Consider the following 25,461-nt stretch of genomic DNA (forward strand, 5'->3'; position numbering starts at 1 on the left):
GGCGCGGCGCGGCGCGGCGCGGCGCGGCCGGGCGCTTCCCTTTGTGTGCGCGGGCGGAGCGCGCAGCGCTGCCCGGGGCCCGGCGCTCGGCGCGGGAGCGCCCCCCTCTCGGGGAGCCCCGGAGCCGGGCCCGGCGCGCCAAGGGTCCCCTCCCAGCCACATGCCTCCGCCCCGCGCCGCCGGCAGCCCTGCGCCCAGCCCCTCGCCCCTGCGCCGCCGGAGCCGGCGCGCCGACAGCATGATCCCCGCCGCCGCCGCCGGGCCGCGGCCGGAGGGCAGGTACCCGCTGCACCGCCTGGTCTGGCACAACCGAGCCCGCGAGCTGGACCGCGAGCTCAGCACCCAGCAGGTGGGTCCGGCCGGCGGGGCGGGGACAGCGCCGGGCTGGGGGGCACCGAGCCCCGCCGCAGCGGCTCAGCCCGGGACGGTGCTGGGGGGCAACGGGGCTAGTGCTGGGGCCGCGGGGGGGGGGGGCTGATGCAACAGAAGCGCCGCACCCCCCGCAGCAGCATCCCTGGGAACGTGGGGCTTCCCCGGCTCCCAGGCTGCGGCCGGCAGGGCCCTTGCTGGGCGGCTGCAGGCAGCCTCCCATTGCAGTGGGTCAGGGGGAGGGGGAGCGGGGTCTTTGCCGTGGCGGGCTGGCCCTGGGCCCGCTAGGACTTGGGGTAGGTAACAGCGCAGTGGTGCCAGAAGGCAGGCGAGGAGGGGGCTGGGGATCCTGCTGTAGGATTTGACCCTCCCCCAAAAGCCCTTCTGCCCAGAAACTGTCCATGGCCCCTCACCGGGGCTGGGGGATCCAGGGACTGGCTGTCGTGCCCTGGGCAACGCCAGCGTGGAAAGCAGCCGACAGAAACCCCAAAGCAGCAGGCAAAGCACTGCAGGGTGGGCATCCCAGAGCGCTGGCTTTTCGCACCCTGGGGTGCCGAGTATTTGTAGAGAGGTATGTCCCAGGGCCAGGGTACTCGAGGCCTAAGGAAAAGGGCGCAGAGCAGGGTGCCAGCTTGGGACCAATTGGTTCACCTCTATCAGGAGCCCAGCCACTGAGATGGCTCAGCACCTGGCTCATGGCCTGTGGGGGATGGTGGCCACTGTCAGTGATGCTCTGCCACCTTTTTCCAACCAAACGCCCCCTGGGTTTGGGAGCTTGCGACTGGCTGAGGGCTTTGTGCCAGCGCCCGTCACCATGGGACCGGAGCAGTTCCCGCGTCCGTCAGCTGGCACAACGAAATCCCAGGGCACATACCGTCCCTCTGGCCTCAGAGCATGCAGTCCCCTTCACACATGCTCCCAAGGATCACCTTGCACCTGAGGCTGCAATTTGCCTGGCCCTACAGAAATCCACACCCGAATCCAAGGGAATTGCAGTGGAAGCTGGTCACCTAATTCCCTTGGACTGGGTTGAAACTCCCAGCGTGGGTGTTAATGGCTCATTGAGAGCGGGGGTGCTAGGAGGAGATGAGCACTAGGCCGCGGGCCCCTCTTCCTTCTTTCCTCTCCAACCTGGTGTGGGTGGTTTGTTATAGACACTCGATATATGTTTCACCTCACAATTAATCTGGAGTAGCTGGAGGTGCAGTTGCCTCTGCTGTGGTAAAATCAACACCTGCCAAGAGCCAGGACGTGGACCTTGGGAAACGGGCAGTGTGCGTGTCAGGACTGCGTTCCAGCACGGCTTGTCCTGGGCACGCTCTGGTGAACACATTTACACCAGGCAGAGAGTATGAGCTTCTGGGGCTGCTGGCCCTGGCAGATAATTAAGCTGGGTTTCCACAGTGTCAAAATATGAATTTACCAGCTTGGAGGGGGGCCGGGGGTTTCTTTGTCACTGTTATTCAACTAATTAACCCCCCTCCCCCAGCAGCACAAAGCTGTCTCCCTTACAACAATAGTATGGTGTTGTGGGGAAAATGGCAAACCCCCGGCAGTTCTGCATTCGGGCATCCCGACTTCCTCCTTTGCCTGCCCGCTCTGTGCCAGGGCACAACTCCGTGTGGCTGAAGTTGTGTGAAGTGTGTGTGACGATGCCTGAGTTTGCAGATCCTGCTGGTGCCCAGGAACCATGAGCGCTCAGCACCTTGCAGGATCAGGTCCTTCGTTGTTTTTACAATGAGACGTACAACCGCCTCTGACGCATCTTCTTCCGGCTGGGATATTTGCTATGGCTGCAAGGCTTTTCTTTACCTTGACTGGCTGGTGCCACACCCGTCTGTATTGTAGCTGGCAGCTGTGGAGAGATCCTGGCCTAATTGTGATTTGCATGGAAATGGAGCGGCCACGTATGAGCTCCTGTTTTCTCCTCTTTCCTGATCGGAGCAGCCTGTGGGGGAATCTCCTGCGTTTTATTTCACTTGTAATTCAGGGTCATTTTTAGCAGCAGCTCGGGGAGGCGGAGATCTCGGCTAAATTGACGAAGTGTGTGCTGGCCATTTCCCCGTGCCCAGAACGGACCGGGAGAGCATAGAAATAGCAAAGGGGATTTTTATGCCCCGCTTGGTAACTTATGTCTTTGGAACATCGCAGTGGCTTTTCCTCTGAAGGAAAAATTCTCCAAGATGCACGAGGTCTCTCCCCATTGTCTGAGACATAGCTGGAAGAGGCAGCAGTAAAACCAGGTTTGGTTGGTAGGAGCTGCCTGGGCTGGAGGTTGGCTTAAATGCCCTTCCCCTGGTGCCCACAAGAGCCTTGTGCAGTGCCCTGCTGGAGGGCTCGGGGTGCAGCTCTCAGGCCCCTGCCTGCCCACGGTGCTAAGCCGGGTAGCACCAGCGGCAGGTCCGAGCAGGGTCTCTGGTCCACGGCGGCTGTTGTGATCATCCCGTCTGACCTCCTCCATGTGCAGGGCAGACACCCTCACCCAGTGTTGCCTGCATCCTGCCCAGAATGTCGGGCTGTGCCTCTCCTGTCGAGACATCCGGCCTCTCCCAAAACACAGCCCACCGTGCAGCCCCCCAGCCTCACTCCAGTTGCTCCAGGGCAACTGGTCCTTCCCGTACTAGCCTGCCACAGGGCAACCTGCCTGCTCCGTATTTGGCGCTTTGTCCGCAGTCCAGCGAACATCCCTGGGCTCCTCCAGGAGGCTACAGCCTGCGTGCCAGTAGCGAGCACTACCCCCCGCAGGGAGGGTGCAAGGTGGGGCCCATGGAGCAGCTGTTTGGGGCAGGGGCTGTGTCAGCTGAGTTCTGGCTGCATCCCCGGCGAGCTGCATTTTGTCAGGTTAGGGCTCCCTTAAATAGAGGCAGCCCGGAGCCTGCCTAGGCAAAGGTTCCTCTGGAAAGGAGTCCCAGACATTGTGTGGGGCAGGGAGGCAGTTCACACGGACTGGCCCCTGGAGAGGGGCTGCCATGGGCATTGCAATTCACGGTCCGGCTGGAAGAGGAGAGCGTGGTGTGCTGCCCGCGGGAACTCTCTGGTTGTCAAGTTCTGCACAGGTCATTCCTGGTGCCGCAGTCAGCGGCGAGAGTTGTGGGCTGACTCCATCCCCTCCTAGCCAGGCCCCAGAGACCCCCCCGATGCAGAGGGAAGACCAGTGCTGGCTGCTGGAGCCCAACTCGGCTACAGAGCCAGAGCCAGCCCAGGGCAGCAGCCGAGATCTGAGCCCCAGTGTGCTGGGCAGTGAGATCCGGTCCCAGCCCCCAGGAGTCGGCAATCTAATGTATCACACTAGCAATGAAAGCCCCAGCCAGCCAGGTGAGCCCAAGGGATGATTAGCACCCACTCCTTGGGTGGGGAGGCTGAGGCCCAGACAGATCCAGCCCAGATTCCAAGAGCTCAAGGCCTGAGAGATGTGGCTGAGGTCACACACGTGGACCTGGCACCAGGGTGGCACCACTGGCAGTACAGACAGAGTGCTGGCATCTCACCCTCTGTGCCCTCTGCCCAGCTCCGAGTGCAGCGGTGAACACCTGGCTTAGAGCAGTCGGGGCCCTGGGATGGTGCCGGGCATCACCACAGTCAGGCTGAGCTGGGTTTGGGGGGCTCGGGGCAGAAGATACCAGCGGGGATGAGCCATGCCAAGTCTCTGCCCCAAGCCTCCTTCCAGCTCACCTATGTTTGGGCCCCCTGCAAACGGGACATAGCCGTCTTGGCCCTGGCTGCCCCTCTCCACTGTCGCTGGCAGGGCTCACCTTGGAACTCGCAGCTCCCCGATCGCTCTGTGCCAAGCCCCAGGTGGGGGGGACTGTTCACACTCTCCTGCTGCCAACATGGAGCCAGGACTGGGAGGGGTCTGGGGCAGCAGTGAGGGAATCCCCTTCCAGTGCTCTGGAGAGCCCTGCTGCCTCTTGGCTATGGCAAAGCCAAAGGATCTGGATGGCTGCTTGCAAGACCAGCCCTGGCATTCCTACCCCACGGATTCCCTGCCCCGAGGCGAGCCCTCCCCCTGGGAAATCCCACAAGGCGTCTGGAGCATGTTTCAGATCCCAATACATGGCAAGGCACCAAGGGGTGGGGAAGGGAGCAGAACATGGAGCTGAGCCTGAGGGCACATTCAACTCTTGCTTGGACGGGTTGGCCAGTGGGGACGGCCTTGGAGCCTGAGTTCCCCAGGCACAAGCAGCGGCCAAGCCCTGCTCTGTCAGCTCCGGGAAGACGTCACGGGGCTACACCCGCATCTCTTGGCCAGCTGGGGGGGGGACACCAGGGGCACAGCTCGACTCGCCAGAGGCAGGTTCTGGCTGGCACTGAGGGGTGGGCTGGGCTGGAGCCGGCTGGCATGGCCACTCTGATTGGGCGGAGCCTGGCAGCGCCTGTGGATTAAACAGTAGGAATCATAAACAGTTCCTCTTCCCCCCTTGGCACTGCCCAGCCAGCACCAGGGCAGCCCCGTGCACCCGTCAATGGAAACTGGCATCTCAGGCTGCAGGATGAACTCTGCAATAACCCCTCCCCATGCCCTGGTCAGCACCCTTCCTTTTTCCTGGCGGGCACGGTGATTGGTGCCCTCTGAAGCCAGCTGCCCCCAGCTGTCCATTGGCAAAGGCTGGCCCTTAGCAGCCCTGCAGGAAGGCAAAGTCAGTTCAGCGTATGTATGGGGGGCAGCGGGGAACCACATCCCAGCCCCAGGGCCCTGGGGTGGGCAGGGCAGTGGTGTCTGGGCTCATGGCTCTGGACAGAGCCCCCGGCTCTCAGGGCGATAGGGCCGTTAGGACCATCTGGGACAAACAGAAGGCCCCCCCCCCCCAGAGGAACCCTGGCCCGGAGGCACAGTGAGTTGTTATGAACAGTCCCAGCCCCCCCATTCTGCTGTCTGCCCAGCTGGGCGGTTGGGCTCCTCCAGCAGCCTCTCGCCCTGCAGCCCCGTGGGCATGCAGGGAGCCTGCAGCTAACGGCTGATGAACAAGTCACTGCCAGGCTTGGGCGAAGCCAAACGCAGCCACGAACAAAGGAGGCAGGCTGGCCGTGCAGGGCCTGTAACATCCCCATGTCCCCCCGCCCTCTCTCTGTGGCCATGGCCTGCTGACACCACCCTTGTGCAGCGCCTTCTCCCCTGCAGCCAAGATTGCTGGTCCTATCTGGCCACAATAATCTGCTTTGCCGAGTCCCATCCTCCTGGTGCCTGGGCGAGAGACGCTGCCATTCACCAGCCATGAGCAGGGGCAGGAGCCACGCAGCTGCCTCAGAGCCTCTCCCACCCCAGGCAATGCGAGCCGGGTGTTGCACAGATCCCCCCCGGCCTGGGGACCAGGCAGCAGCACTTGGGGCTGGCCCCCCAGGTCCAGAAGGCCCAAGCGGGGTCCTCAGTAAACAGGCTGAACACAGCAGCAGTGTGAGCAGGGTAGTCATGGACGGCGCTGGGTGGGGGCAGTGCCGGTCCATGCATGCAGGGGGGGGCTGCTGCAGGGAAGTGGGGATGGCCTGGGAGCAGAGAGCTGGCTGGGTGGGAAGCCTGGGCATTAGCACTTAGTGCTGCCATTCACCCAGCTTCTGCTTCCAGCCAGTCACATCCTGATTGGTCACCCTGGTGTAAATGGTGTGACTCTGGATTGACACCCAAGGCACCAAGAGCCAGCTTTGGTTCCTGGTCCACAGTGAGGGGCCTGTGTGCCATCCCCTCCCTGGGGCAGCCCCCCACTGGGCCCAGCCCCCAGGAAAGCCCGGCTCCCGCAGCCAGGGGTGGGGGGAAGCTGCATTAACCAGCTCCCAGCTGGAGGGCTGGGGTGTGTGTTTTCTTTAATTAGTTAGAGCCCTTTTCATCAGAGCAATTAAGAGCCAGCGAGTGATCACCTTGGAGAGCGTTTAATTAACATGCCAGCTCCCGCTACACTGGAGGCGCTGCTTCCAGAACCGGTTTTGTTTCTGGGGCACCCCCTGGCAGTGCCTGGGTCTCAGAACTGCGGGCCAAGCCAAGGGGCAGCATGCGCCGTGCCCCTCCGCCGGGACAGCTACATTTGCCAGGCCTCTGCCATCCAAGACAGGGCAGGGTGGAGGGGAGGCCATGGCTGGGCCAGGCTTGGCCCTGAAAGCTAGGGCTCTAGCACCAGAGCTGGGCTGGGAGGGACAGTGTGGGTTTGGGGGGGGCTCACAGGAGCAGCACATGGGGGTGTTAACAGCTGGATCTAGCTGGCATATGCATGGGAAGCACCGAAGCAGGAACCAGGGCATGGAGAAGTCAGACCTGAGCGTCGGAGAGCCCGGCTGCCTGGGCGGGGTGAGGCCGAGACCCCTTGCAGGCTCCTCCCTCCCCAGTGTTGCGATTGGGGCACCCCCGAGGTGCATGGCAGGGGATGGCCGAGCTCTGCTCCCTGGGCAGGATTGTGGGAGACGCCCCAGCATGGCTGGCAGCATCCAACCACACTGGCTGCTCCAGGGAGCCTGGGGCAGCTGCTGGGGATGAGGAGGGAGCCGTTTGTGCCAGTCCTCAGCCCCTGGCACTGAGCTGGGGGCTCCTCTCCTGACACAGCCCCCCAGAGTGCCAGGGCATGTGGGCAGGGGGCTGGGCAGCCTGGCAGCAGTGCAACTGCCCCCCCCGGGGGTTACAGTTTCTCTCAGCAACAAGAATCGGCCCCTGGGAGCTAGTGTCCGGCAAAGGAGTGTGGGGCAATTAGCACTGGTGGGGGAGCGGCTCCCGGGAGACGCTGTCGCCAAGCAACCTGGTCCCACCCCCCAATGCTCCTAGAGAGCCTCCCTGTGGCAGAGCTGCCAGGAAAGGTGGGGCCCCACTCACCCAAGTCAGGCACTGGGCTCCTTATTCCAACCTGCAGCCCCCCGCTGCTCTCGGGGGGGGGCTCCCACACTCCAGGTCTCCTCTCAGGGTCCCTGTGCCTTTAGCCGGGGGGCTGGAGGAGACACTGGCCCGGAGCTGCTAGCTGCCACCTCCTGACATGCACCCCCATCACATCACATCACAACTCTGCCGGGCACCAGCTTCCAGCCAGGGCCCAACCCGGCACAGAGCGGGGCCCTGACCCCACAGCACGGGGTGGGGCACTGGCTGGCTCCTGCTGCAGACCCAGCTGGGCCTCCCCTCCCACTCCCCATGGGCTGCAGGACCAGCCCAGCAGGCAGGGCATGCTCAGGAAATAGCTGGCACCTGGGAGTGGCCATCAGAGGCCTGCAGGCCAGAAGCCATTAACCCTTTCAGCGCCGCACAACACCATTGTGCCCGCGCCTCGAGGCGGGCAGCAGAGATGGGCCTGGAACCCGCAGGCTCCAGGCAGCTGGGGGCTGGGGTTGCCGTCGGGCCCATTTCTCTGCAGCGGCTGGAGGGGTAAAGGCAAGACTGCCCCTTGAGCTGGGCTCGCTGTGCCTGCAAGTAGGGGTGTTGCTGGGCCCCCCTCCACCCTGGGGCCAGGCTCTGCAGGGAGTGGGGCTCCCCCCCGGCTCTCACAGGACGCCCTGCAGGGTCAGACCCCCTCTCCTGTGCCTCCTAGCCCTGTGGCCTGGCACCCCACCCCATCCCCAGCATGGCTCCTGGCATGGCACTCACAAGAGCTGCCATCCTCTCCCCCCACCAGGGCTTGGAGGCTGGCCCAGCTGCCCCTTGACCTGGCAAACTCAGCTTGTCATCTTCTCAGCTTGGCATGTGCCTTTCATGCATGGCCTCCTCGGCAGCCAGACGGGAAGTGGATGTGACAGGCGCTCCCCTGGGGATGCTGCTGGGCTTTCAGTGGGAAGGGCTGGGGGGGGGGCAGCAGGGGATGGGAATGGAGCTGCCTGCAGAGCGGGAGCCTTGTGCTATTAGTCCACCGAGGTCTGGACAGACTCACTAGCTTGTTTGTCACCAGCAGAAGCTGGGCCAATAAATGCTATTAACCCTTCCACCTCTCTCCTGTCCTGGGCCCAGCACAGCTGCACGCCTTCCCCAGCTCGCTACCTAACTGAGGGGACATCAGCTCAGTGCTTGGGCCAGGGCTGCCCCTGGTGTGTGTATTGGGGGGGGATGGAGCCCCTCCAGCAGGGTGCTGGTTCGAATCCTGCCCCGCAGCCCACCTCCAAAGGAACTCAGGGGCTGCTAGCCCAGTGCTGTCCTTCATGCCCCAGAGCTGCCAGCATGACTGGCCCCTCCTTGGCTGACCCAGCCAGGGCCGAGGAGGCTGAGTGCCCTTCTCCGCTGGAGGCAGGGGGAGATGTGCTTTGCGGGGGCAGGTGCCCTGCCCTGGCTGCATCCCGGAGACTTCTGACCACCCGCCCTGCAGCTTTGGGCAGGGCGTGCCCAGGCCTGGCACACAGGAGTCCATGTTGGCTCCTTCAGCTGGCATGGGCTGATTCCCTGCACACAGGCTGGGCCAGCCGGGGCAGCAGGGATGGGATGGGATGGGAGCAGGGGGTGGATGCTCTTTGCTGACCCCAATACAGGAGACCCCACCCCCCAATAGCTCTAGCTCTGCCACACAGAACTCAGCTTTTCCTCACCTGGCTGGGCAGCCCGGTGCTCATGGGGATAAAGGCCGTGGACCCCCTCACTCTGAGCCCCAGAGATCACACTCCCCTGGCCTCGCTGGGTGTGGGGAGAGAACAGGCTCATCTGGGCAGCTGTCCCCAGGATGGTGCTGCTTGCACGGACCGGGGCATTTACAGGGAGCAGCAGCACCTCCCTGCCCCAGCAAGGTGCCCTGTTGTCAGTCCTCCCGCCCGCTGTCGGGATTCCCCTATCACGTCCCCCCGCAGTGCAGGAGGGAGCCCCCAGGGCTCATGCCAGAGCTGGAGCTGGGGAAGGCCTTTGGGCCCAGGCAGGGTCACTCACCCCCAGCCCTATGGGCTGCACTTGTGGGCCTGGAGCCTCTCTCCCCTGACTTTCACCAGCTGCCCGGGGGCTGGTCAGGTCCCAGCTCAAAGCCAGGCCCTGCGGGGAGGTGGGGATCGGGGGCTCAAATCTCACCCATTCCAGGGCTACCTTTGAATGCGCTCGGGCTCAAACTGCTCGGCTCCTGGAGGCAGAACAGGGGGGATGCCCATGGGGCCTGGGTTGAAGCCCATCTGCCAGGTCCGGTGCTGTGTTGGCCAGAGAAGCAGCCAGCCCAGGGCACCGGGTCTCACACTGGCTCATCTGCATGGGGCTCCCCCCCCACAAAGAACAAACGGCACCAATGGGCGAATGGCTGGCCCTGGCCAGAGGAACCTGCACCCCAAATTCCCAGGCCAGGGCCTCTCCCCAGCCGGTTCCTTGGGCAGCTCTGTGCCCTCCCCCACCAAACCCAGCAGGGTCTACACCCCACCCTCCCCCCGGAGCACTGAGACTCTGGGGGCCCCAGGTCCCAGCGCCCCACAGAGATGGTGATGGCTGGGAGCAGCCCCATCCGGAGCAGCAGCCAGGCCTGCTGAGGCTGCTCACCCGAACCCTGTCCGGGGTCACCCCCAGCTAAGCCCCTCTCTGGGCTCTCCTGGCAGGTGGACATTGAGCAGCTGGACCCGCGGGGCCGCACACCCCTGCACCTCGCCACCACACTGGGCCACCTGGACTGCGCCAGGGTCCTGCTCCAGCACGGAGCTGATGTGGGCAAGGAGAACCGCAGCGGCTGGACAGGTGGGCAGGCGGCTCTGGGACGCCGGGGGGAGGCTGACAGCCAGGGCCCGCAGCAGCCCCACCTCTCCTGTGCCGGGGGGCTGGCACCTGGGGATGCTGCCATTTCTAGGCACCAGAGCCAGCTTTGCAGGGGCTGGCACTTAACAGGCAACAGATACCAGTGAGACCAGTTCCACTGCACGGGGGGTGGGGTGGGGGGGGTGACAGAGCAACCAGGCGCCTGGTGTGAGCTCATGGAGGTCACTGTGCAGTGCAGGTGGGGGCTGAAGAGCAGGAGCACTTGGGCACCCTGCCCCTAGCCACCTCTGCTGAGCCCCTAGCCCACCCTGGCTTCCCCAGCTCTGTTGGTGCCCCTCACTCCCGACCTGCAGTCCCCTGCTAGCCCGCCTGGCTCCCCCAGCTCTGCCGGTGCCCCCCTATCCCAAGCTAAGTTTTCTGTAAGCTGCGTGGCTGTGCAACAGGCTATCAAGGGCCGCACATATGGGGAGAGGCGTCCCTCCCCCGGCCCAGCCCAGCCCTGCTAGGCCTCTTTCCCCACCGCAGCCCCAGGGCAGCCTGCACCCCAATCCCCTCATCCCTGGCCTCACCCCAGAGCTCTCATCCCCTGCACACCAACCCTCTGCCCCAGCCCTAAGCCCCTTTCCACATCCCAATCCCCTCGGTCCCACCCCCGCCACACATCACCTCCATATTGGTGCACAAAACAAAATTCATTCCGCATATGAACATAAAAAATTAGAGGGAACATTGATCCCAACCCACAGCCCCTGCTAGCCCAGCCCCTTGTCCATCCCCCCAGCTCTGCTGGTGCCTCCCAATCCCAATGCACAGCCCCTCAGCTGGAGTCCCTCAGTACCATCCCCACCCAACACAGCAGCCCCCAGGGCTCCTGGCAGACATTGTGGAGGTGCTGTATAGGCCTGCAGTGTCCGTTCCCAGCACCTCCACCCGCGCGTGCAGGTAGCCAGCCTGTGCTCCTGCAGTGGCTCAGGGCAGGTGAGAGGGGGGCAGCCCCAGGGGGGACCCTAATGGCCGATGCTGACGCCCCCCTGACTGAAGCAAACCCATGGGCCTCACAGAGCTGCAGGAGTCCAGCTCTGCCCAGGGGCACTGCCAGAGGACCAGGCCAGGTGCCTCCCTGGTCTAGGACAGGGTACCCTGGCCAGGTGCTACCCTCCCCGGTGCAGGCTGGGGCAGGGCTGGCTCTCCTGGTCACATGGGCAGAGGGGACACTGCCCGCTGCCCCTGATACCCCCCTCTGACCCCCCAGTGCTCCAAGAGGCAGTGAGCACCCGCGACCTGGAGCTGGTGCAGCTGGTCCTGCGGTACCGTGACTATCAGCGAGCCGTCAAGCGCCTGGCCGGGATCCCCATCTTGCTGGAGAAGCTACGCAAGGTACAGGCCCCGCCTGCGCCCTCTTCTTGCCCTGGGCCACCGCAAGGAGCCAGTGCTTCCCGGGCCATGGGCCCCCTGCCCGGCCCTGCCCAGTGGGCTTCATGTGCCCAGCGTCAGCTCCATGTAGGGGGACGCTGGCAGGGTTCACACATGGTCACACCAAGGACTCCTGGCTCCCTGCCCCTGCAGCTGCTGGGTGTGAGGGGATCCTATGGGTGGCACTGGGTGCCCTCAACCCCGGACTCTCTCTCCTCTCCTCAGGCCCAGGATTTCTACGTGGAGATGAAATGGGAATTCACCAGCTGGGGTAAGTTCTGGGGCCACCGGGGGAGGCTGGGCCCAGCACTTTCACCCTATTGCTGCCCCCCCTATGCCCATGGACACCCCTCGCATCGCCCCGGACCTGGTGCTCACCCACACCTGTGACGGCCCCAGGCAGCCCTTGAGTCCAAGGGCCACCTGCCTCCTCCCTGCTAGGGACCCCATTGCCTCTCCCCTCACCTGCTGGGCCCCCTCACCCTGCTCCCCCCCAGTGGAGAGCTCTGGCCATGTGATGGTTTGGGGAATTCTATCTCCTGTCCAAACCTGGCCCCTGGGACCCTGGAGCAATGGGTCCCAGGCCGGCGGGACGCCCCTGCCCACCACCCCACAAGGCAGCATGACAGGGGTTGCAGGGTGGCTCTAGCCACAGGGGACTTTCCCCTAACATTGCCCTCCCCACAGTGCCCTTGGTCTCCAAGATCTGCCCCAGCGACACCTACAAGGTGTGGAAGAGCGGCCAGAACCTGCGTGTGGACACGACGCTGCTTGGCTTTGACCACATGACCTGGCAGCGGGGAAACCGCAGCTTCGTCTTCCGGGGACAAGGTCGGCATGACCCCTGGCACAGCACGGTGCCAGAAGGCTCTTGGGGCAGCAGGGCCATGGCCCCCAGCCTTGCCCGGGGCAGCCCGTGGGCACCGGCTGTTGATAATGCACATGCCCATCTCGCTGCAGCGGGGCCACGCCGGCCCCTCAGTGCACTCCACCCCCCAACCTGCCTGCAGCTGGATGAGCCACCTCTGCTCCCCCTGCGCTGCAGTCGGTCGCTGGGGTGACCCTGTGCAGGAGGTGCCGGGGCGCGTGGGGGGGGACCTTGCTGGCTGGGTAGTGCTCTGGAAAGGCCCAGCTTAGCCCTGCGGGCCTGGGGCGGGTGCTGTATGCCCTGGCTGCTGCCCGCTCCCCTGGCACGAGGGTCGCAGAGGTCTAATCCTGCTGGCTGGGCGGAGGAGTGAAAAGTCTCGTCTAGACACCAGGTGGCATGAGGGAGATGCCTCCCTGCCGGCTGGCAGCCTGAAGCTGGCAAGCAGACACAGCAGTGTGGAGGGGGAGCGTGGGGTTCGTGCAGCCAGAGGGGCAGTTATGGATGGGGGAGGTGCTGATGTCTGGGAGGGGGGGTAGCCCACCTGGCTCCCTGCTCGCTGCCAGGGAGGGGGGCTCTGACACACCTGGAGATCCAGCACGGGCACACTCAGGCAGGCTTCGGCACATGCACACACGGCCCTCCTGCAGTCCTACATGCCCCCAGCCTGCACCCCCTGCACCACTCTGGAGCCCCACCCCAGAGTTGCAGGCCCTGGGGCCAGGTGCTGACGTGGTCTCCTTCCGGCAGACACCAGCGCGGTGGTGCTGGAGATTGACCACGACCGGCAGGTGGTGTACTCCGAGACGCTGGCGCTGGCCAGCCACGACCGCGAGGGCCTGCTGGCTGCCGTGCAGCCCACCGAGGAGCAGGTGATGGGCCGGCTCACCGCGCCCGTTGTCACCACACAGCTCGACACCAAGAACATCGCCTTCGAGAGGTGGGCACGCGCCGGGCAGGGGAAGGCTCCGGGAGGGGACTGGGAGGCAGGCGACTTCTGCTGCAGCCCAGGGGTGCCCCGGGTCCCTGGTTCTGGGCAGAGCCTGGCAGATGGGGGTGGGCTGAGCGTTAATCCCCCGGGGGTCTGTCACTCACGGCTGCCTTGTCGCTGTCAGGAACAAGACGGGGCTTCTGGGCTGGCGGAGCGAGAAGACAGAGGTGGTGAACGGGTATGAGGCCAAGGTGAGGGGCAGGGTGGCCTTGCCAATTGCCTGGGGCAGGGGGGCACAGGGCAGCAGCAGGGGGAGGCAAGCGCCCCCTCCCCAGCTCTGGGAGGGGCAGGGGGAGCCATGTCGGGACCCGACTCAGCACAAAGGCAGGGTCACCCCTTGGCCTCCTCGCCAGCAGGGCTCACCTGGCCCCAGCCAAAGCTCCTTGGTGGGCGCAGAGCCACAATGCCCCATGTTTGGCTGTCCGCAGAGTGGCCGGACCATGGCAGTGGGGCCTTAGCTCCCAACCAGGGCCCCAGTGCCAGGGATAGCAGCCTGAGGAGCCCTGGTCACAGCGCCCACACAGGGGGCTAGAGCCACTGCCCCCTCCTGCCAGCCCAGCCCCTGGCGGGGGCACACCTCTGGGGGGCTGTCGGGCAGAGAGAGCTGCAGCCTCTGGCATTCGGGTTCCTCCCTGCAGGTTTACGGCGCGTCCAACGTGGAGCTGATCACACGGACGCGGACCGAGCACCTCTCCGACCAGCACAAGGGCAAGAGCAAAGGTAAGGGCTGGCTCCGGGGGATGGGCCCTGTTTCTTCCCCCACAGCCCCATAACTTTCCCGTCCGCCCTTGGCTGGGGGAGGCAGGCAGGCCCTGGCGCTGCCCCAGCCGGGGAGCCACTGGTGTCACAGCCCCGTGCTTTGTCCCCGTCTCTCTGCAGGCAGCAAGACCCCGCTGCAGTCCTTCCTGGGGATCGCCGAGCAGCATGTGGGGCCCAGCAATGGGGTGAGTAGCGGGCTGAGCTGGGGGGCAGCTCTGGAACCAGCACAGCCCCAGTAGCTGGGGGAGGCGAGGGGACCACGTTTGGGTAGAGCAGCCCCAGCCTGGCTGTGCTAACGAGGCCTTTGCTCGTCCCGGCGCAGACGCTGATCACGCAGACCCGGAGCCACACCAACCCCACAGCCATCACCCCCGAGGAGTACTTTGACCCCAGCTTCGAGCTAGGCAGCAGAGACATGGGACGCCCCATGGAGCTCACCACCAAGATGCAGAAGTAAGGAGGGGCCCGCCAGGAAACCTGGGGCAAAGGAGGATCCCCATCAAGAGAGGGAAGGCTGGGGATAGGTGGAACTCACTGCTGAAGGAGATTGGGGAAGAGAGAGCAGGAGCAGGCCGGAGGCTGATCTGGGAGAGAATGGCTGGGCAGGGGCAGGGGCATGGCCAGGGCCCCCTGAATCTGCCCTGGGTCTGCCTGGGGCTCCCCACATGAGACTACGGTGCAGGCTGCCTAGACTGTGAGGAGTATGGGCTGTCCCATGGGGCAGTGGGCAGCACCTGCCCAGTGAGCTCTCGTGGACAGTCCGTGCTCCACAAGGCTCTGTGTTGCGGGACCCTCTAGCTGGGCACAGTGCCGGAGGGGCAGCACCAGGCAGGGGCCCGTGCTCTTCTGAGCATGTCTTCCCGCTGCAGGTTCAAGGCCAAGCTGTGGCTGTGTGAGGATCACCCGCTGTCCCTGTGCGAGCAGGTGGGGCCGATCATCGACCTCATGGCCATAAGCAACGCGCTGTTCGCCAAGCTCCGGGATTTCATCACGCTCCGCCTGCCGCCTGGTTTCCCCGTCAAGATAGGTGAGGCCGCACTGCCCCTGCCCTGCCCTGATCCGGCCGCCGGGGGCTCCATGCACCAGGCCCTGGCCGATGCCCTCACCCCATGACCGGGGGCTCCCTGGGGCCCATGCCCGCAGTGCCCAGATATGACTCTGGCTGCTCTCCTGGCCCTGGCCCTGGAGCTGCCAGCCCCGGATCCCCATGGGGCAGGGCAGGGTGTGGGGCGGGGAGGCACGTGCTGGTCTCCTGGCCCTGGAGCTGCCAGCCCCGGGCCCGGCAGGTGGCACCTCCCTCACTGCGCCCGCTTTCTCCCCCTCCCAGAAATCCCCATCTTCCACATCCTCAACGCCCGCATCACCTTCGGGAACCTCAACGGCTGCGACGAGCCCATCAGCTCCGTGCGCCGCAGCTCCGGCAGCGAGGCGCCCTCGCCCAGCAGCGACTCCTCCAGCGTCAGCAGCTCCAGCTCCTTGGGTACGCGGCACCTGCCCCGGGGAGGGACCCTGAGGGGACAGGCAAGGCGCCGGGGTCTGCGGTCGGTCCTTAGCACCCCCACATCCAGAGCTATCTGCACACCAGCCCCCGGTCCCCCTCTCCGGCTTTATAAGGGAGGGGGAGTTTGGCTTGTGCATATTAGCAGCCCCCCTTTGACCTGGCTCAACCCCCCTGTTGGTGACCAGCCAGGAGGCCAGTAGTCGCTGCACCCCGTCCTGCTGGCACCTGCCCTCCCCTTCACTAGGGAGGCTGTGCTGTGGGGCCTGCAGCTCCCAGCATGCATTGCGGCACAAGCCAGCAGAGTACATGCTGGGGGGTGTAGTCTGCAGGGGATGCATGCACCGTGTCCCCCACCCTCCCGCAGTGACGTTTACATCTGGTCCCCGCAGCCTCTTGCCGGGCCTGTGAGATGGACCCGTCCCTGTTCGAGGCCCCGCCCGGGTACAGCGTGCTGGGCAGCCAGAGGGACACCATGCGCGAGGAGGACGACGACCTGCTGCAGTTCGCCATCCAACAGAGCCTGCTGGAGGCGGGCACCGAGTACGACCAGGTGGGCTCTGCGCCCCCTCTGCTGGGTGCCACCAAGAATTGCCACGGGGCCCACCGGGTGTCACGGGACGGGAACAGCCTCATCCCAGCACGTGGCTCCTGGGGCTGCCCCTCCTGCCGGGCACCGGCGAGGTGCAGGGTGTGGTGAGCACCTAGCCTCGGGCACTGCAGGGGACCAGCTCTCACCTTAGTTCTCTCCCAGCCCCACAGCACTAGAAGAGCAGCACAGACTCCCTGAGCCCCACTCTGCCTGCCAGCCTGGCCCGGAGCAGCCCTGCGTTGCCACCGGCAGCTCATGGCGGATCCTCCCCTGCCCCTCCTTGGCGCTGGCACACACATAGGGCAGCAGTGCCAGCAAGGAGAACAGAGGCCCAGGGGCTGCTGCAGCTGGGCTGGTGTTGAGGGCCCTGTGCCCACTGGGATAAATGTCTCCTCTGCTCTCTCTGGCCACGCCCTGAGCTTGGCCAGGCCCCAGGAAGTGCCAGCCAGGTTGGGGAGTGGGAGGGGAGGTGGCAGGCGAAGGGTTAATGCACTGCGGCTTCCCCTGCAGGTGACCATCTGGGAAGCTTTGACCAACAGCAAGCCGGGCACACACCCCATGTCCCAGGAGGGCCGGCGAGGAGACAGGTTGGTAAGGTCTGGCTAGTCCTATCCAGGGTCAGGGCTCACAGGACTTGGCATTGGAGCCGGGGGGGTCGGTCTGTCCCGCACGGCCCATTGGCCCCATGCAGCCTAGCCCCGTGGCTCTGTTCCACAGCTGTATTCAGCCCAGCCTGGCGAAGGGACCCTAGCCCTCTCCCAGCAACCTGCCTGGGCTGTGCCTCTGTTTCCCCAGCTGTAATGAAGCTGGCCACACCCCAGCTCCCTGGGGACGCCCCCCAGGGTCATCACACCGGGGCCTTCTGCTCACCGGAGGCAGGCGCGACTGACGGGGCTCTAGCGTCCCAGCTGAGGGCAGGGAGCTGCTGTGCCCATCCACCCGGGGCACTTAGCGCCCAGTGTCCAGGTGATGGGCTCCGCAGCCGCCTCGGCTCAGCCTTGGCACCCGCATTCCCGGGACCCCCACTCATCTTTGCTCTGTTCCCTGCCCCCCAGGACACCCCAGCATACGCCTCCCCCCCGGCAGGCCGGCCCCCAGCAGCAGGGCCAGGGCAGTGGTGGGCCCAGCCCCCTGTTCCGCAGCTACGACGAGCAGCTGCGCCTGGCCATGGAGCTGTCGGCACGGGAGCAGGCAGAGGCAGAGCGGCGCACACGGCAGGAGGAGGAGGAGCTGCGGCGCATCCTGCAGCTCTCGCTGACCGAGCAGTAGCCCAGCGCCTGCGACGGGCCCTGCAGCTGTTGCCCAGCTTGCGCTGAGCCGGGGCCCTGCACGTGGCCGGGGTGGGCGTTCCTGGAGCCGCGGCGGGGTGACAGCGGTGCCCATGTGAGCAGAGAGGTGCTAGCGCTGGCCCGCTGCAGATGCCATCGCATGGAGCCATTCAGAGACCATGCCAAGAGCACTGCCAGCGAGCACAGGGGCTGCCCCGCCAGGGGGCACAGGGGCTGCCCCGCCAGGAGGAGACTCTGCTGTGTCAGAGGGAGGTGGGAGCCCTGGTGGCGCCGCTTACGCTGCCCTGCACCCCAGAGGGAGTGGGCTGACTCCCCGTGCCCCCTGGACTCCTCGTTAACCCTCGCCTGCCCTGGGCAGCCCCCGTGACCCAGGCCCGGCCAGTGAGGGGCAGAGATTGCGGGCCCAGGGGGGAGTTTACAGAATGGGGAGTGGGCACTGCACCCATAACCCTGTGGGGGAGGACAGGACAGGGCTGCAGTGGCAGGTGACCTGCTGCGAGGCAGGGGGCACCCCGAGGCCCATTACTCACGCCCCAGTCCCAGGGGGTGGGTACTCACCAGCTACAGCCAGATGTAGGGGCTGGCAGAGCAGGGGGTGGAGAGCCCAGGGCTGGGCTAGCAAGAGGTTGTGGGTCAGGAGTGAGGGGCACCAGCAGAGCTGGAGGGCAGGGGGACAGCAGGGACCTGTGGGTCAGGAAGGAAGGGTGCTAGCTAAGCGGTGTGGGGCCCAGAGGCAGGGCTGGATGGGGTGAGCTGCGCAGGGAAGCAGGAACGCTGCTGCATGGTGATACCAGGAGCCGCTCCCCCCTACCTCATGCTGCCTGGACTGGGCCCCTTATCCTGCCCCTCCCCTCCCCTGGCAGCTGGGCCTGCCTGAGCCTCCCGCCCCCTGTGACCCACAGCAAGGGCATGGCCCAGCTGCACACACCCTCCCCCCCCACTATGGGCTCACAGAGGCCCCCAAGTCTTCAGTGACCCAGGGACACTGCCCACCTCCCCCAGGCCTGCTGCCCAGAGCCCCTCCCCCACTGCACGGCTGCATGTGGCTCTGGCACTGCCAGCGGCCGGCCCTGACACATTCACTCCCATGGGGGGCAGGGGGGACATGCCATGTGTGAGGCTGCTGGTGCCAGGCCCTGCCTTCCTGCCTCGCCCCAGGGCTGCCCCCAGGAGCTGGGCCGGGGAACGAGCAGTGCCAGCTCTGCCTGCTGGACCATGGCAGTGCCGAGATGGGGGAGGTTAGCTCCCAGGGAGCCTCTAGGGAGGTGGGCACAGGGCAGGTAACCTCTGCCCTCCATGCTGAACCCGCTCCGGCTATAGGCACCAGCCCCGCCTACTGCCCTCTCAGCACGCGCCAGTCCCAGGGCTCCGTGGCACCGATACAGCATCAAGTGCACTTAGCCAGGAGCCAGGCCAAGCCTGTGGGCTGCCAGCTGCTTTGCCACTAACCACGGAGCCCCACCGGCCTGGCCCTGCCAGCGGCCACCCGCCCCACCAGGGAGCAGCCCACACCAGGGCCGTGCCCAGAGATTGCGCCCTCCCCAGCCCGGTAGGGGTGCTGCCCAGGCAGGCCTTTGCCAGCACACTTAGGGTGGGCACTTACCAAAACCTGCTGGGGGGGAGGGGGCAGGGCAGGTGCTGCAGCCCATGCCCAGGGGCCATTCCCCAGAGGAAGCACTGCCCACCCCGACAGCCCAGCCCTGGGGCAGCCCTCACACCAGGATTGGGGTGCCCAGCTGGAGCTGACTCCTGAACTATGGGGAGTGGGGGCAGGTTTCTCTGCCGGGGCAGCACCCGCACCCCAGGCCGGGGGTGCCTGCCAACACCATCATTAGGATGGGGAGCCCCCTCCCCACTTTCCCTGGGACAGCCCAGCATGGCGTGACTGCCCCCTGCTGGCCCTCCAGCTCTCAAGTGAGCCCACTGAGGGGGGTGGGGTTAGGGGGGGAGTCAGGAGCACCCCCTGAGCCAGCCATAAGTTCCTGCTGCCAGGCCCTCCCAGCCCACACGCTGCAGCCCCATGGCCTGGGCAGAGGGGTTCCCTAGTGCCCCCCCCCACAGCCCACACTCCTCACACAGGGTCCAAAACCCCAGAGAAACCTTACGTCAAATGGTGCTAAGTCCCCGTGTCCCCCCGCCCCCGAGAACACAGCAGCCCTGTGCTGAGATGGGGCCCAGGCCCGCCCTGCGCCAGGCTGGGGGCACAGGCCTTCGCTCGGTTTGCACAGAGGACAGGCCTTCTGGCAGGCCAGCGCAGGGGCATGGCCCCATGTACCCTCCATCACTGCCCAGCGAGGAGCCACCACACTGAAACCGGGGCAGCAGCGGGCGCTTGGCTCCCTCCCGAAGCTGTGACAGGGTAGGGACCTTTTCTTAGTCGCCCACGGCACCTCCCCACAACTGTACAGCAAGGGCTGGGGCACGTGGCCACGGCCTGGTGGGTGGGCCTGGCCCACAGGCTGCGATCACGGTGGATGCCAATAAAAGTCTTTAACATTTGTCTCTTAGCAGATGCGGGCTCCACGGGGAGGGGGGCCCCAAGCCAGGGTCCAGCTCCAGCCTGGCTTAGTCCCTGGGGGTGGGACACAGCTGGGCACATGGGCTTGACTTGATTGCAGGCATCCCAGCAGCGACCAGAGCCTTGGCTAATCCCCCCACCCCATCCGGTGCAGTCACTGCAGTGCCCCTTTTGTGCCATGGCAAAGTGCCCTCCTTGGGGTGGGCATTGCTGGGGCCCATCCCAGCTCTCCCAGAACAGGCACTGGGAAAGCTGCAGCCCGAGGAGTGACGTGCCCCCTCTGGCTGATGCATGGCAGGAGCAGCCCGCCTTGCTCTGCTGGAGGGGGAGCACTCGGGGGCAGGGGGCTTACTCCTGGGAGATCCCCAGGAGCATGGTCTGTGCTTCCTGCTCACTAGCCGAGAGGTCATGTGGGTTAATGGTTAGAAGACGACACTGCTGAGTTCCAGGGGCCTTGCACAACCCCTGTCCCTAGGCTTCAGCTGCCCTATGGGGTGGGGTGGGGGATATCCGGGGGGGGCTGGCTGCACACACATCCCCATCTGGGCAGCCATCTCCCCACTGCAGGCGACTCGGGGGGTGCTGGGCTAGACCCCGCCCCGGAAGTCACCCACTAGCAAGCTGGCACACATCCTGGCACGTAGAGCAGGGCTCAGTGCTGGAGAGGTGGCTGGTGCTGTGCTGGGATCCCTGGGGTCACCCAGCCCCCCAATGCTCACACTCCCCACACCAGGGTAGGAGAATGCAGCCGTTTATTGCCGAGGGACAGGTACAATACCAGGGGGCCAAGAACCTGCACACAACATCCAGCCCCCAGCGCCAAGAAAATCCTGGTTCGTTAGCTGGCCTGCCCCATCAGTGGGGAGAGCGGAGTCAGGATCAGGCTGCTGCTTATGGGCATCTCACCAACAGGGACCCAGGCTGGCCACACATGTAACCCTGGCAGGGCTGGTCAGGGGTGCAGCTCCCCAGATGCCCTGCATGGATGGGGCAGGCTGGGCTGGGGGGGCCTTCTGCAGCCCTCCTGCCCCCTCTACTTTAAGGCCTCCCAGTTCAGTATCTGCCGGTCCAGGGCTGGGGGGGATTCCCTGAGCCCACTGTGTGCTGCAGCCCATGGCAGCAGGCCTGAGCGATGCCCAGCCTTGCCCTGGCACCCCGACCATTCAGTGTGCACTGGGAGGGGCCGGCTGCCAGGGCTCAGGGAAAGGGTGGACCAAGGTAAGGGGCCCTCACACCAACTGCCTGGGCTCCTGTCCCATGCGGTGCCCATCGCCTGGCGTGATTCCCCACTGCACACGCGCCTGGGCAGTGGGCTGAGGCTGTTGGCTGGGAAGGTGCCCACAACTTTCCCACTAACGTAGCTGAGTGGGAAGATGGGGGCTCGCCGCAAACAGCCCTCTAGGCTACAGACCAGCTCCCCAGGCCAGTCAATGTCAGGTGGCCCAGGGCCTGGGGGAGGAGGATCAGGAAAAAGAGGGCAGGGCAGGGGCCCTAGGAGATGGGGGCCCGGCCGGGGAGTGGCAGACAGCAGGCCTGCGGGAGGACAGCCAGGCAGGGGGCCTGGCAGAGGAAGGGCAGGCAGGGCCCACCTGCAGGCCCCATGCCCAGCAAGCCCCCACAGTGCAAGTGATGAGGGTTTGCCCATAAGGCTGGGCTCTGCTGAGCTAGCCACAGACCCCCCTCTCTAACCCACATAACCACCTTCTGCCACCCCCTTGACCTGACTGGGGAAGGGGCAGAGATAGCAGCAGCCCTTCCAAACACATACCTCCCCCTCCCCTGGAGCATGGGGTCCGTCCCCTCTGCCCCCATGGCCCCAGCCCGGCAGGAGGCTTCCCCACACACGGAATCAGTGACAGCCAGGGAGGGAGAGGGGGGTCAGCGTCTCTGACCAGCAGAGGCCCCAGGGAGCAGCCCCTAGCGCTGCTCAATCCACCACTACCACCAGCTGGGCTCCTCTGCAGACTGCCCCTGGGGCCAAGGGCTGAGGCCTGCTGCAGGGGGGCCTGCCCGCAGCTCCAGGGCCAGCGTAAAGAACACGTCTCCCAGCTCCTCCTCTGGGGGGTTGGTTTTAATCCTTTAAATAAGGCTGGGTCCGCTGGGGGCCGGCGCCCTGCCCGCCCAGCCCAGCGCGGTGGCCATGGCACGGGGGCCGCTAGGCTGTGCCGTTGGTGAATTTGCAGAGTTTGTTCTCCAGGTCAGAGATGCGCTTCTCCTGCGCTTGTACAGTGTGTCGCAGGGATCGGATCTCCTCCAGCAGATCCTCCAGACTGGGCCGCTGCAAGGGGGCGAGCAGGGGCAAGGGTCAGAGATGGGGCTGCTGGGGAGGCCCTGGTCCTTCTCTCCCACCCCCAGCCAGTTATCACAAATTTATCTTAATCTTAGCTGTGCAGATGGGCATCACAGCCCCTACCCCAGGGCTCCGGAGTCGCCCGAGCCCCAAGCCGAGCTGCCAGGCCCATGGCAGTGCCCCCATGGCTCCCCACTCCGGCAGGGAGGGTCCCAGAGAGGGGCCGTCACCAGGCGAAAGAAAAATTCCATGGCAAACCCCTGCCCATCCAGCTAAACGAGGCAAGAGTCAGCGGCTGTGTCGCATCCCACGCAGCGCAGAAGAGACGCTCCTGGCCCTGCTCCAGCCAGGGTGCAACTACCCTACTCGGTCCCTGGCAGGGCAGGAACCTGAGCCCCCAGTGACTGCAGCAGCCAGCAGCTATAGTAGACTCTTATCCCCGTGTGGTTCAGATACTAGAGGGAAGCCAAGACCCCACGCTGTCCTAGTGTGTGCCTGGCTCAGCAGCAGCAGAGTGCAAGGGACCTGGGCCAGGCCTGCCTTGCCCCCTCCTGCCCCGGCCAGGAGGGGTCAGAAGGAGCATCCCTGGGGAAGGCTGGTGGCTCGGCACTCACCTGCAGTCCCAGGTGAGCCTGGCGGGGGGTTGGCAGGCCCTAAGGCAGGGGCACACGGGCACTCACCGAGAAATTGGCGTCGCAGGTGGAGTGGCTGCGACGCGGCCCCACGGGAGGCTTGTTGTCCAGGATGTTCTTCCTGGTGACCTTGAGCTCGCGGTTCTTGACAGGCGTGTAGCCATCCCGCAGCGAGACGAGGATGGGCGCCGCGTCCTTCCCCGCCAGCCACTCGGCCGCCTCCAGAGCCGGCTCGGGGCCGGGCGTGTCGGGGTACAGGTCGTCCTGGAACAGGTCGGACTGCGGGGAGTGGAGGAGCCCGGTGAGGGGCCGCAGCACAGAGCACCCAGGTCTTGGGCTGCCTCCCCACACCCCCTCGACCCCGCCCCACGGCCTAGTGCCACAGCTACCCTGCCCCACAGCCTAGCGCCACAGCTACCCTGCCCTCCCCACGTCCCCTCGACCCCGCCCCATGGCCTAGCGCCACAGCTACCCTGCCCTCCCTGTGCCCCATCTACCCTGCCCCGCAGCCTAGCGCCACAGCTACCCTGCCCTCCCTGCGCCCCATCTACCCTGCCCCGCAGCCTAGCGCCACAGCTACCCTGCCCTCCCTGCGCCCCATCTACCCTGCCCCGCAGCCTAGCGCCACAGCTACCCTGCCCTCCCTGCGCCCCATCTACCCTGCCCCGCAGCCTAGCGCCACAGCTACCCTGCCCTCCCTGCGCCCCATCTACCCCACCCCATAGCCTAGCTCCCCGTCTACCTTGGCCCTCCCTGCGTCCCATCGACCCCAACTCATAGTCTAGGCCCCGCTACCCTGCCCCTTTCCCAGTCCACTGCTCCAGGAGCCCCATGTCCCAGGAGCCTCGGCCACTAGGGCGCAGCCACCAGGGAAGCAGGGGCTGGGGCCAGGGGGTTCCCCCAGGACTCACCTTCCGCGGCACCGTCATGACGATGGGCTCGCACTTCCGCTCGTGCAGCTTGAAGAACCTGGATAAATGGGGCATGTGGTTACGGGCCTGGCCTAGACCCCCTCACCTTCCCATGGCCCAGCCCCCACGCCCTTGCAATGGCCCAGCCTCCCCTCCAGAGCCCCCCAAGGCCCAGCCCCCTCCCCCATGGCAGGGAGCAGTGACTGGCCCGCCCCCCACTCCCTCAAGTCTGTGCCATGGACCAGCCCCCACCCTCTATGGGCAGGGCAGGGAGACACCCCCAGGGGCTGAGGGCTCCGACGAGCTGCCATGGGCCCGTGGGAGGGATCCAAGGACTTGTGGGGCAGTAGCTACAGGGGTGTCTGGGCCCCGGCAGCCCCACATGCCATGGGGGCTAGGGCAAGCTGTGCCCGCCCCCTGGCGCCCCCTCACCTGGCAATCTCGCACTTGCTGACGTCCAGGCCCCGCTTGGGCATGAAGCCCATGCCGCGCTGCGGCTCCTTGCTGCTGTAGGTGCTCAGATAGTGCACGTAGGGCGCCTCGGCCGTGATCTCGAAGTAGCGGATGCTGCTGTCACCCTGTGGGCGGGCACAGGCAGGGGCATCAGCACTCGGAGAGGGGGCTCAGCCGCAGGGGAGGAAAAGGGACCCGATGGCGCCGGGGAGGGGTAATGCCCTGCGTGCTGGCAGGGCACTGGGTGTGGGATCTGCCCAGGGGTACCTGCCCCGGCCAACGGGATCCCGCCCCCAACCCCCAGCCACTCAGGGCACCGGGATCCCGCCCCCAACTCCCAGTCACTCAGGGCACTGGGATCCTGCCTCCAACCCTCCCCCGGCCACTCAGGGCACCGGGATCCCGCTCCCAGCCCCCCCGGGATCCCACCCCAACCCCACCAGCCACTCAGGGCACCGGGATCCTGCCCCCAACCCCCGGCCACTCATGGCACTGGGATCCCGCCCCAACTCCCCAGCCACCGGGATCCCACCCCCAACCCCCGGCGACTCAGGGCACCGGAATCCTGCCCCCAACCCCCCTGGCCACCGGGATCCCACCCCCCGGCCACTAAGGGGACCGGGATCCTGCCCCAACCCCCCTGGCCACTCAGGGCACCGGGATCCCACCCCCAACCCCCCACCAGCCACCAGGATCCCGCCCCCACCCCCCGGGGCACCGGAATCCCGCCCCCACCCCCCGGCCACCAAGATCCCACCCCCCGGCCACTCAGGGCACCGGGATCCCGCCCCAACCCCCCTGGCCACTCAGGGCACTGGGCTGTGTCAGGGCCCAGCCTGGCGCAGCATTACCTTGCCGCACAGGTAGACGATGCTGGAGTCGGGGTCATAGAAGGGGAACAGCACCCCATTGCTGGTGTCCATCTCCTGCAGCGCAATCGGCTCCTCAAAGTTCTTCTGCAGGGGAGGAGGGAGCGTGGGTGAGGGGGGGTCAGGCCGGCCCGAGCTGGTTAGCCATGTGCACACACGCACACACACACGCACACATTAGTGACCCAGGCCCGGGACAGCCCACCCCCTTCGGGCCCCTGGCACCAACCATGGGACAGCTCTGACTCTTGGGGGCTGGCCCGGTTCTCCCTTCATCTCCCCCCAGCCATGAAAGAGGACAGCCAGTGGGGCCAGCCAGCCATGGGGCCAGCCCGCTCTGCCCTCCCTGGCCTGCCTCTGCTATTCACCCTCCTGCTCCTCGGCCCTGCCCCACAGAGCTGTGTC

The 25,461-nt window shown here is 65.9% G+C and overlaps 2 protein-coding genes across 4 annotated transcripts in view; one reads left to right on the plus strand and one right to left on the minus strand.

Annotated features, from left to right (window-relative positions):
- ANKRD13B (ankyrin repeat domain 13B) lies at window positions 1-19,883 on the plus strand. 2 transcript variants are annotated; one of them, XM_043499234.1, is made up of 15 exons: window positions 1-349; window positions 9,823-9,958; window positions 11,229-11,353; window positions 11,615-11,660; window positions 12,077-12,220; window positions 13,005-13,194; window positions 13,370-13,436; window positions 13,884-13,965; window positions 14,125-14,189; window positions 14,327-14,457; window positions 14,874-15,031; window positions 15,332-15,484; window positions 15,895-16,055; window positions 16,605-16,685; window positions 17,150-19,883. In XM_043499234.1, exons 1-15 carry the CDS (start codon window positions 161-163, stop codon window positions 17,408-17,410), a joined length of 1,989 nt encoding a protein of 662 aa, XP_043355169.1. In that variant the 5' UTR covers window positions 1-160; the 3' UTR covers window positions 17,411-19,883. The 2 variants fall into 2 exon arrangements, with proteins under 2 accessions (XP_043355169.1, XP_038232067.1); XM_038376139.2 differs by having other exon boundaries at window positions 3-349; window positions 16,605-16,681.
- Window positions 19,883-25,461, minus strand: part of CORO6 (coronin 6) — an 18,277-nt gene continuing 12,698 nt past the window's right edge. The window contains exons 7-11 of one of the 2 annotated variants that reach the window (XM_038375668.2): window positions 25,039-25,143; window positions 24,167-24,312; window positions 23,735-23,792; window positions 22,872-23,102; window positions 19,883-22,179 (exon numbers count right to left, since the gene is read on the minus strand). In XM_038375668.2, coding sequence (XP_038231596.1) covers window positions 22,057-22,179; window positions 22,872-23,102; window positions 23,735-23,792; window positions 24,167-24,312; window positions 25,039-25,143 — 663 coding nt within the window. In that variant the 3' untranslated portion in view covers window positions 19,883-22,056. The remainder of the gene's footprint in view (window positions 22,180-22,871; window positions 23,103-23,734; window positions 23,793-24,166; window positions 24,313-25,038; window positions 25,144-25,461) is intronic. The other variant, XM_038375669.2, reaches the window with a different exon arrangement.

Source organism: Dermochelys coriacea, chromosome 17 (genome assembly GCF_009764565.3).
Source record: "Dermochelys coriacea isolate rDerCor1 chromosome 17, rDerCor1.pri.v4, whole genome shotgun sequence".
Lineage (NCBI taxonomy): Eukaryota > Metazoa > Chordata > Testudines > Dermochelyidae > Dermochelys > Dermochelys coriacea.